This window comes from Fukomys damarensis, unplaced genomic scaffold, assembly GCF_012274545.1.
Source record: "Fukomys damarensis isolate Sample0158 unplaced genomic scaffold, DMR_v1.0_HiC HiC_scaffold_39, whole genome shotgun sequence".
Classification (NCBI taxonomy): Eukaryota; Metazoa; Chordata; class Mammalia; order Rodentia; family Bathyergidae; genus Fukomys; species Fukomys damarensis.
In genome coordinates, this window is record NW_022900951.1 from 61,874,314 (window position 1) to 61,885,989 (window position 11,676).

Genomic DNA, 11,676 nt, shown 5'->3' on the forward strand with positions numbered 1-11,676 from the left:
TTGTAGATTGTCTCTTAGTTCTGCTAATGGTTTCTTTTGAAGTACAGAAGCTTTTTAGTAAGATGAGATCCCAGTTGTTGATTCTTTCTGCTAGTTCCCGTGCTACTGAGGATTTGTTCATAAAGTCTTTTCCTATACCAATGTCTTCCAGAGTTCTGCCTAACTTACTTTCCAGCAAGTTTAATGTTTCTGTTTTAATATTTAGATCTTTAATCCATTTGGATTTTAATTTAGTGCATGGTGAAAGATAAGGGTCTAATTTTAATCTGTGACAGGTTGATATCCAGTTTTTCCAACACCATTTATTAAAGAGGCTATCTTTCCTCCACTGAGGATGGTGAGCTCCTTTGTCGAAGATGAGGTAGCTGATGTCTCTTATATTTCTTTGGATCATGAGAAGAAAACTCTATTCTTTGTAGCAGACTCCTTCACCTCCTTGATACAAAAGATGGGAGTAGACAGTGACTACAATGAACATGTACTCTATGCTGTGTAATCTTTTGTACCATATCCCCCTTCATCTTGCTTATTATATTTCCTATACATCTTTGCTTAGTTACCTGCCAGAAGTTCTTTAACTTGTTCATCCTGCTATCCTTTCTCTCACTGGGGGATTCTACAGCAATTGAACTGACATCTCCAAGCCCTGTGTTTCACTTATAAGGTTTCCCCGCTCTTTGTAGGTTTGTTTGTTTTTTTTTTTGGTACCAGGGATCGAACTCGGGTCCTTCTGCTTGCAAGTCTGGCAGCGGAACCACTGAGCTAAATCCCCAGCCCATCCCCGCTCTTTGTAGGAATGCATTTCTTTTTCAGATGTAGAACTTCCAGGGAAATTAAAATACTTCCTTTGTAACCAGTATAAAATGTTTCTGAGGTACTCTTCTCTTATCATGTTCTCATGTGCCTTCTCTGTCCCAGCTTGTCCTGTTGCTTTTATGAAGAATATATGTGAAGGCCTCTTTCCCTTTGCAAAAAGGCTTAGTATCTAGCACCTTGAGTCAAGTATAATATTAACTCTTACAAGGAGAATATGTTAAAATGAGGAAGCAAGCCAGGATAAGGGAAGAGAAGGCTAATGAGAATCTTGGCCTATTGGTTTGGGAAAGACCAATGGGACACAGTAACTTCATGTGATTAGAGGTTCAGCTATGGTTCAGGAATACTAGGTCTTTAATCTTAAGGGAAGGCAAGAGAGCACAGAAATATTCAGAAATGACCAAAGGACCTAGAATATTTGAGATAAAGAACGTATCTTTTTAGTTGTAAAAATTGCTGTCCCACCAACACGGTCTTTAGAGATGTTCGAGAAGACTCTTGGTTGCATGAAATATTTTTACAGTTGTTTTTGGCACCATCAACATTTCCTGTGTTGCTTTTGTGTTTTTTTATTCTCTTCAGGTTAAAGCTGAGCCAGCCAAAATAGAAGCTTTCCGAGCTTCACTTTCTAAGCTAGGGGATGTCTACGTCAATGATGCTTTTGGCACTGCACACCGAGCCCACAGGTACCAGGAGCCTTGTTGGATACAGGGCTGAGCAGTATTCTTGTTCACTTCAGCAGTCCAAGTTCGGGGTTACTTTTTGGAGATTTCTATTATACTGTGTTCCTTTCAGCTTCTATCTCTAATTGAATCTACCTATGTGGCTCTTGTTGAGTATGCCTGATCTAAAGAGGCAGTAAAGGTAAATTAATTTTAGAGTTTTTTGCGGAGCTTCAGGAACAAGCTGCTCTTTCCATTTTGTATAGATATTTTGTATACATCTGTCTCTTTAGGAATGTTATACAACCTTATGCTTCATGAACTAACTGATTATGTAATGTAATTCAGCATTTGGCCTGCTGAAGACTATTAATTCATTATCTTAAATTATAGCTATGTTAACTACTTTTTATACTTTACCCTGACCCTATACCATTAGTCAAAAACTGTATCTTATCCCTTAATGTTTTTTAAATTAAAGTTTAAAGATGAAAACTATGGTTTTCTGGAGTCTCAGAAATGATGAAAGCATTTTAATAATAAAGACTGGGAAAAATGGTAGGGTTTGACCACATTTTGAATTTCTTTGGTCTTTTCTAGCTCTATGGTGGGAGTCAATCTGCCCCAGAAAGCCGGTGGATTTTTGATGAAGAAGGAACTGAACTATTTTGCTAAGGCCTTGGAGAACCCAGAACGACCCTTCCTGGCCATCTTGGGAGGGTATAACGAATACTTTTGGATCACTCTTTAAGTAGTGTTTGCCTGGTAGTAGGGCATAACTTGGGTGGTTTATTTTCAGCTATCACAGTCACACTGGGTATTTGAGAATTCAATGAAGGAACTATCTACAGAGGTTGACAGTAGGGTTTAGAGAAACCAGGAAGGGACAGCGCACTAATCTAATAGCTACCAACATCCCTAGGGTTAAAGGACAATTTGAGGAATCCAGAAAGGGTAGTTGTGTGGAGATGGCCATGTGATGGAGATTTTAGTCTTTGGTCAAGGGACATAAGGATGGTCATCTGGTAGTAAGGGAACCAGGGAAATACTGTGATCTCCTTTCCATCACCTAATGTTGCATCGTGCCCCCCCAACTGGCTATAACTACTGGAAACACGAAGACAAGGGGTTCCCTTGTTATGGTCCATGTAGATCAGTCTTATGAAACAGATCCAGGGAAGCAGGGTAGAAAATGGTTCTGGGGGGAAGAATGGGGAAAGATTCACCAAAGGGGCACATCGTAGAGTTTTGAAACTGTATCTTGAAGCTCTTACATACTATTTGTCAGGGAATAATTATGAAAACACCCATCTATGTGTTTAGTGCACCATTATATCATTTAGATTTCATTTCTCTATATCACATACCTACTTTTATATTGTCTGCTGTGGAGAAAGGCAGCTTGGGGATAATATTCTAATGGTTTAGTGAAAAATTTCAGAATAGAGGGTCAAGGGGAAGATAAATTTTAGATGATAAAGTAGGGACAGTGAGCAGAGACTACTTGGATAAGATAGTTTCCTACCACTTGGCATGGCTATCTAGATAGCAAATACTTAAATAATTCATTTTTGCCAGGCATGGTGGCACACGCCTGTAATCCCAGCACTCAGGAGGCTGAGGCAGGAGGATTGCTGTGAGTTCCAGACCAGCCTGGGCTACATAGTGAGTTCCAGGTCAGTCTCAACTACATAGGGAGACCCTGTCTCAAAAAAAAAAAAGCAATTTAAAAAAAGACCAAAAAAAAATAATTTTTATCCTTGGTGGTGAACAGTCTTTACATGTAAAATAGTCTCTTGCCATCTATTCCTCTACACAGCTATTGGTTCATATCTCTATGACATAGATCCTATCATGGGGTCTATCACAGGGTATCTTTATTGAATAAAGAAGGAAACACATCCAAGCAGTGTAAGTGAGATTTAAATATACTGGAATGTTTGTAGAAGGTGAGCTATTACTTTGTTTCTCTTCAATTTGGATTTTTTCTCACAGGGAGTTGAAAGACGGTATGGGCATTTATTATCTCATTTTCCTCTATTAGAAAATAAGCTCCAGGGCCAGGGATTTAGGTCTGTGGTTCCGCCACCTGCCTTGCAAGTGCAAGGTCCTGAGTTCGATCTCTGGTACCAAAAAAAAAACAAAACTCCTAAAGAGTAGGGAGTTTTGTTTTTCCCACAGAGTTTTCTCAGAGACCTAGAATAATGCTTATGCTCAGTAGAGACATTGAATTGAATTGTTTAACAGAAAAATGCCACGAGGCCGGGCGTGGTAGCACACACCTGTAATCCCAGCACTTGGGAGGCTGAGGCAGGAGGATCACTGTGAGTTCGAGACCAGCCTGGTCTACATAGTGAGTTCCAGGTCAGTCTCAACTACATAGTGAGACCCTGTCTCAAAAAAAAAAGAAAAATGCCATGAAGCAAATGTATTAGCAACTGAACATGTTAATTTAGACTATGAATATCTTTTTTGTTCAATATTTATTAATATTCACTGTTTGATGTACAATCTTATCTCTGCTCTAGGATTAGGACAGTTCTGAGTGGGCTGAGGAATCTCAAAATTATTAATCTTGCTCAGGCATAATTGGCAGTCTGGATCCTGTGAATTTTGAAGGGGTGTACAGAACAGAACTATTTGGGAACCATGGTTTCTTTAGATAAGATGAGGTTTCTTTTCCTCTTTCCCCTCTCCCCGTTTCTTCCTATTCCTTCCCATTTCCCTCTCACTCTTCTCTTAGGATTGAACCCTGAATCTCATGCATGCTAGGCAAGTACTCTATTGCGGGGCTCCAGCCCAAAAGTAGGTTTTTTCCTAAGCCTTTCTTGGTCTGTTTTCATACTTAAAATTTCTTTGAAATGGTATGGCTTTTTGGGTTGGAGAAACAGGGCAAAGTTAGGCACTACTTTTGTTACTTTGAGACATTTCTTTGTTATCTGCCTTAATATATCAGGCTGTGCATATTATTGATAGTTGTTCTTTTGTTGGTGATTCTTGCTTTCTCTTCTAGAGCTAAAGTTGCAGATAAGATCCAGTTGATCAATAATATGCTTGACAAAGTCAATGAAATGATTATTGGTGGTGGAATGGCTTTTACCTTTCTTAAGGTGCTCAACAACATGGAGGTAGGAAACCAATATCAAGTGGATATGAAATAGCTCTTCATGATAATTGTAGGCTATGTAAGTTTAAAAAGAAAACCAGCTTCTGATGTAAACCCTAAAGCTTGCCTGTGAGCTGTTTTTCTTTTGCCTTTCCATTATTCCTTTATATTGTGTATTCTATCTGATTCTTGTCTGCTTTGTGAGGCACTCATGCTCTTAATAGAGGCTGATCTTCATCACCTTGGCCTCCCTGTATAGATTGGCACATCTCTGTTTGATGAAGAGGGAGCCAAGATTGTTAAAGACCTGATGTCCAAGGCTGAGAAGAATGGTGTGAAGATTACTTTGCCTGTTGACTTTGTCACTGCTGACAAGTTTGATGAGAATGCCAAGACTGGCCAAGCCACTGTGGCCTCTGGCATACCTTCTGGATGGATGGTGAGTCAATTGGATGGCTGGTAGTATAACTGAATGAAGTTTTTGGTATCATTCATTCATCAAACCAACAAACAAAACTTTGTGTGGTGCTGGGGATCAAATCTCGTGCAGGTTAGGCAAGTGCTGTACCACTGAGCTACATGCTTAGTCCACAACAAACATTTTAAAATAATCTGTACAAATGCTCTCTGAGAGAAGGTTCTAAATTTTACAGCCAAGCACTTCTTGTATGAGAATCCATGATATTATCCTTCATCATGATTTGGGCTGCTCTGGATTATGTTGCTATCTTAAAACTTGTATAAGAAAACTTCCAAGGCCAGGGATCTAGCTCAGTGGTTTGGTGGCCTGCCTTGCAAGTGCAAGGATGTGAATTCAATCCCCGGTACCAAAAAAAAAGAAAACTTTCATACAAAAAAATGGTTTGTAGCTAGGCGTGGTGGTGCAGAAGATCGCTGTGAGTTTGAGGACAGCCTGGGCTACATAGTGAGACCCTGTCTCAAAAAAGTAGTATATATTTGTAGGTGTATACTAATTATAAACAATGAAAAATACATGTATTTAAAACCAATGTAAAGAATTGGTCATAATGTTCTCTACATACTATTTTGATAGCTGTGTAAAATTATATAATTTTAACATACAAGTTTGCTTAGTCATTTTTATTTTGTTAGGCATTTGGATATTATTTATTTAGTTCATTGTGTTCTCTCAATACTAGTAGTATCAGTATCATTTTTTGGGGTGGGGGAGCATCAGGGATTGAACTCAGGATCTTGCGCTTGCGAGGCAGGCAGTGACACCACTGAGCTAAATCCCTGGCCCATCAGCATCATTTTTTTTGGGTTATTTGAGACAGGGTCTCACTGTGTAGTTGAGACTGACCTAGAACTCACTGTGTAGCCCAGGCTGGTCTTGAACTCATAGCGGTCCTCCTGCTTCAGCCTCCCAAGTGCTGGGATTACAGGAGTGCGCCACCACGCCAGGCAGCATCATTTTTGAATTTGTTAAAATTGCAAATTCTTGAGCTTTGCTCCGGATACACTGAATCAGAAACCCTGGGAGTAGAGCCTGTCTATCTGTCATTCATGGTGCTAGGGGTATGAACTCAGGTCCTCACTTGTGCTAAGCAAGTGCTGTACCACTAAGCTTCATCTTGTAGCACCCAACAGTATTTTTGAACAATGCCCTCTGGTGATTTTGATGCATGACAAACTTTGAAAACTATAGGATCTAATTCAGTGTTTATCAGTTTCAACACTAGTGATATCACAGCTTTTGTTGTGGAGGGCTGATGTTGTATTTTGGGATGTTTAGAGCATCCTTGGCCACTAGGTGTCAGTGGTACACCTCCTCTTCAAAGTTGTACCACCCAAAATATGTCTACACATTGCCACATATCCCTTGTGGACAGGTAGAATTGGTCCAGGCTGAGAAGTATGGATCTAATTCTTGACTGTCATAATGTAGTGTAGCTAAGAATGCCTTTATGAAATAAGTTGGACTTGATCTTCCATAAAGTAGAATTTTTGAGTCAGGACATTAACAGGTTTATAAAGACTGAAGAATACTTTTTGGTTCTTTCATTCTGGTGGAGGTGGCATTTGCTTCTCTAGGTAACCTCTTGATAACCCATTCTCTCTCTCAATTCTACCCTCAGGGCTTGGACTGTGGTCCTGAGAGCAGCAAGAAGTATGCTGAGGCTGTTGGTCGTGCTAAGCAGATTGTGTGGAATGGACCTGTGGGGGTATTTGAATGGGAAGCTTTTGCCCGAGGAACCAAAGGCCTCATGGATGAGGTGGTGAAAGCCACTTCCAGGGGCTGCATCACCATCATAGGTAAGGGCTCCTGTATACATCTAATATAAATCTAATACAGTGGTACCTTGGTTCACGAATGTTATTTTTGTTTGTTTTTCTTCAAACACTGGTTCTCAAACAGAAGCACTGGCAAAGTTTTGTTTTTGTTTGTAAACTCTGCACTGGGTGCCAAATATGACCATGGTTATCTTTCCTACATGAAATTGAACGTGGCCATCTTTTCCAGAATTGAGGAACAAATTAAGTTCATGAGCTGACTTACCACTGTACTTAAGTGAGCTATCAGGACTCTAATCAGTGGAAGGTAGAAAAGAGTTAACTTTTCCTGGATCTCTTGGCTTTGGTAGATTTTGAGATCTAAAGGGGCATATACTTCATGGAGGAGATTCTTGATGAAGTTGGGAGTTCATCAGTTACTATTTGATTACTTACTGTTTTGGTGCTAGTCCTTCATTTTAACTTTTCTCTTTTCCCTGGCTTTCATTCAACAGGAGGTGGAGACACTGCTACTTGCTGTGCCAAATGGAACACAGAGGATAAAGTCAGCCATGTGAGCACTGGAGGTGGTGCCAGTTTAGAGCTCCTAGAAGGTGAGGTTCTTCCCTGTTTTTTGGCTTATTTGTGGGTGGAATGGAGAATAGTTTGTAGGTAGTGTTGTCATTAACAGTCATTATTAATTAGCTGGGCAGGATAAATGGAAGAACTTCAAATAAAGCACTTGCATTTGTTAGAGGTGGAGAGGGGCAGATAAGAACTTATTATATATGTTGCATTTTAGTAGACCAGAGGTCCACATTACAAAAGTTGCTCAACTCCTGGCCCATAGATCATTAAGAAGAGAGATGGGGGGGATTTATCTTACTGCACTCTATAGTAATGCTGTCTGTGTGGGTGTGCTCTCTCTGAAATAGGTAAAGTCCTTCCTGGAGTGGATGCTCTCAGCAGTGTTTAGTGCTTTCCTGCCTTTTGGTTCCTGTGCATAGCCCCAAGACAAAATAGTATTTTCTGCATCTCTACTTGGCATTAGCTAAACCTTTCTCCACATCAAGATTCAGCTAATGCCCAAGGGATGCAGCATCAGGAACCCTTAAACAGTTGTACTGCATCTCAGCTGATGTTTACTGTACCCCGGACTTGACTACATTCTGCACGTTCTCAGTTAAGTTTCTTAGTGACTATTGTGCATTCTAGAATGCATCTATTATTTGCCTGCTAAAGTGAGCTGTCTTTGAAGTAGCTTATTCTAATTAGCTTTGTCACTGTTTATTACTCAGCATGGAAACAAAATGGAACTCCAGTTGTAGGGAGGGAGAAGTTGATGATCTATTAAATAAAGTATTCACTGGAACTGGATTGTTTTTTGTCATAATTTGTTAGGAAGTATAAGAACAGTCTTGAGGAAGGGATCAAATATCTGTCTTTCTGAACACAAGAAATAGGTTGGCAGCAGTGGGGAAGAGAGATTAGGTAAATGTCTATTCCTTATTGAAGGCCTAATCTATAATAGATGTCCCTTTTTTTCAGTTTTTATTAGATATGATCATGATAAGTATTTTTAAGCAAAAAAAGAAAAAAAGCCGTAGCTCCTCCCTCCCATTTGTTTGTTTTTGGTACCAGGGATAGGACCGGTCCTTGCACTTGCAAGGCAGGCAGCAGCACCACCGAGCTAAATCCCTGGCCTCCCTCCCCTTTGTGATTCTCATTCTCCAGAGGTGACCACCATTTTTCTGCTATTTTTGTCAGTGTTTCTAAGTAACAGCCTGTTAGTGTCTTAATTTTTTAAGACACTAATTTCATACCATGGAAGATGACCTCTGTCACAGCCTGTATTCTCCCAGTACAGTTTTGTTATAATTAGATCAAAAGCTTTCAGTGTGATTATAAATATTCACAGCTAAGCTATATAATAGACTATATTATATAATTTTACTTTTGGAGTTAAGTTTTTAAAAAATTACCTTTTCTGTGTTTCCTATCACTGTTTCATTCTAAAATATGCCAGAAGTGTAAATGTTTCAATTTATAAGGGGTAATCAAATATACAGTGAATGTTTATATTTAAAAAATTAATAGGTAAAAGACATATTGCCACTAATCTCACTCAAAAGAGTCACTGCTTTTGTTACCTTATGAAGCAGTTCTGGAAGTCTCTGATATCTTAAAAAATTTTGTGAATGTTGCTGGAAAGGCAATATTGGTGAATACAGTGGAAAGGCAGTCTTGTAAAAACATGGTGTGCCCTCATCTACCTTATTCACTGACCTGGCACCGGCTTTAATGACCAAGAATGGTAAATGTTTTGAATCAATTAAGGATATTGAGGTAGCCCTGACAGTGCAACTGATGGAAGAGTGCTTTTACAACTGCTTAAGAAAGTGGCAAGAGAGCAGACATAGTGGTGACTCCCTCCTCCTATGTGAGAGAACAGACCTGTGCCGAAGAACACCCCCCCCATGTGAGAGTACAGCATTGGTCAGGAGAGGCAGACTAACCAACCTGATTCTGGATGAAGAGAACCCCTGGATGAGAAGGGAACAACTGGATCCCATGGCTATGGAAATTACATCCAATAGCTTAGAGGCTGTTTATGTTTCCTATCTTCCAATAGGAGCAAAGACATGTCTTGGCTTCAACAGTAACCATAGTCTGGGGGGAATGAACAGAGAGGCTTGTAGTATAAGGAGGGTACCTCAAAGACCCATAGGTTCTAAAGCTAGGCATAGAAAATTATGTCTGGATAGATCCCAAGAAGTAGATCATAGAAACCATTCAATAGTGAATTTTTTTCCTTTGGCTCCTATTTTGTATTATTTTTATCTTAATTGGGTTATTCTTTAGGGTTAGTTTTTCTCCCCACTTTTTTTCTGTTGGTTTCCCTTTTATCCTTTTCCTAATCTTTTTTTCTCTTCATTTCCTGTTTTTTTCTTTTTCATGCTTGCTCTTTCTAGCAACAATTTTCCATCACTATTACTTTCCTTTTATGCTTTAATAGGACCATCTATCTTAATTTTCTCTCCACATATCCCATTAATTATTCAAATTTTGCATTTTTTCTTTTCTTCATTTCTCCACCACCTCTACATTTACTAGAATAACTACTAAGTTTTATGAATTTCTAGATAGCCAACTTTATGCTATTGCTGTTGAAGACTGTGGTACTGTTATCAGGTAAAGTTCCATTTAGTATATACAGTGGTACCTCAGTTCATGAATGCTTCTGTTTAAAAACAAGTGTTTGGCAAAAGTTTGCTTCCATTTGCAAACTGCATTGGGTGATGAACGCAGCTGCAGCCATCGTCTCTGCACAAACATGAATGTTGTCACCTTCCCCAGAATCATAGAACAAATTAAGTTTGTGAACCAAGGTACCACTGAATTTACTGTAGGTCAATAGTAGGTCAATATTTGGTTTATTTTAATTTATGTACTATAATTATAGGTCTCTTTTTTATGCAGAAGAGGGGTACTTTATTGGTCCTTAAGGTTTGTCAATACTGTATTTTTTTTTGGGGGGGGTTCGGGGATCGAACTAGGGACCTTGTGCTTGTGAGGCAGGTGGTGGTACCACTGAGATACTGGGTGAAACGTGCTGAAACTTCCCATCTGAAGTAAACAGAGGTGGTTGATACTGGGAAAGGGCAAAGGCCAGTAGTGAGCCATGCCCAGAGACCACCACTGAAAAGTAGACATTAACTAAAGAGGTCTCAATACTAGAAACAAAACATTTTACTACAAAAAACCCATACGCCTCAACATAAACTAACAAAAATACAAACATAGAGGCCGGGGATTTAGCTCAGTGGTTCCGCTGCCTGCCTCGCAAGTGCAAGGACTTGAATTCGATCCCTGGTACCAAAACAAAAAACAAAAACAAAAAAAAGACATGACAAGCCAATAAAATGTCTCCCTAAACTTCCAGCTCTTAAAAAACTTATCCATGGGGCATTGAAGGGAAGGAAACCAAAAGCGTTACACCCAAATTACCCAAAATGCTACCAGGAGATAACAAAACAGCTTAACAGCCAGGTGTGATGGGATGCCTATAATCCCAGCACTTGGGGAGGCTGAGGCAGGAGGATCACCATGAGTTCAAGGCCAGCCTGAACTACAAAGCGAGACCCTGTCACAAAAACAAAACAAATAAAACAGTTCAGTAAGGCAATTGGCAAGATCACTGAAGATATAGCTAATAAGAGAGGGGCCAAAGCCAGCAAATCTAAAGAAGATACTAATGGTAAGAGTTAAACAAATAATGATACAAAACATGCACGACCAGCATAGAAAAGGATTAGAGTCCATAAAAGGGCTCAAAATAGAAAGGAGATTAAAATATCTATTGAAAGTATGGGCATAAGTGACTAATGTGAAGACAGAATTTTAAAAGTAGACAAGGCTGTTGTCAGTGACCAATTAATAACAGGTATATTGAAAAGAGATCATGAAAAATGGACCCAACTGCTCCTAGATAATACAAAGACTAATATATTAATATCAATTAGTGATAAAAAATGCAGCACAAGTGGCATAAAAAACCTGTCTACTAAGGTAATAGCTGAAAACTTTTCAAATAAAGTGAAAGAATTTAACATACAGATTAATTCAGGCATAAAAAAATCCCAAATAGTCAAAATCAGAAAATAACCTCTCCACAATACATCAAGTAAAAATTTCAGAAGTCCAGCACAAGAACAGAATCTTAAAAGCAGTTAGAGAAAAGCAATGAATTACTAGTTACATTAAACTTAGGGTAGACTTAGTTTTTTTATGACTTTAAAAAATTATTAGTACATGTTTTTGGCACATAAGGATTACATTCATTCTGGGGAGTTGGTA

The 11,676-nt window shown here is 39.1% G+C and overlaps 1 protein-coding gene across 1 annotated transcript in view; it reads left to right on the forward strand.

Moving 5' to 3' along the window:
- Pgk1 (phosphoglycerate kinase 1) overlaps nt 1–8,196 on the forward strand; it is a 20,931-nt gene extending 12,735 nt beyond the window's left edge. The window contains exons 5-11 of the mRNA XM_010641328.3: nt 1,399–1,502; nt 2,079–2,198; nt 4,492–4,606; nt 4,844–5,023; nt 6,684–6,861; nt 7,335–7,433; nt 7,755–8,196. Coding sequence (XP_010639630.1) covers nt 1,399–1,502; nt 2,079–2,198; nt 4,492–4,606; nt 4,844–5,023; nt 6,684–6,861; nt 7,335–7,433; nt 7,755–7,795 — 837 coding nt within the window. The 3' untranslated portion in view covers nt 7,796–8,196. The remainder of the gene's footprint in view (nt 1–1,398; nt 1,503–2,078; nt 2,199–4,491; nt 4,607–4,843; nt 5,024–6,683; nt 6,862–7,334; nt 7,434–7,754) is intronic.
- Nucleotides 8,197–11,676: the final 3,480 nt, after the last annotated feature.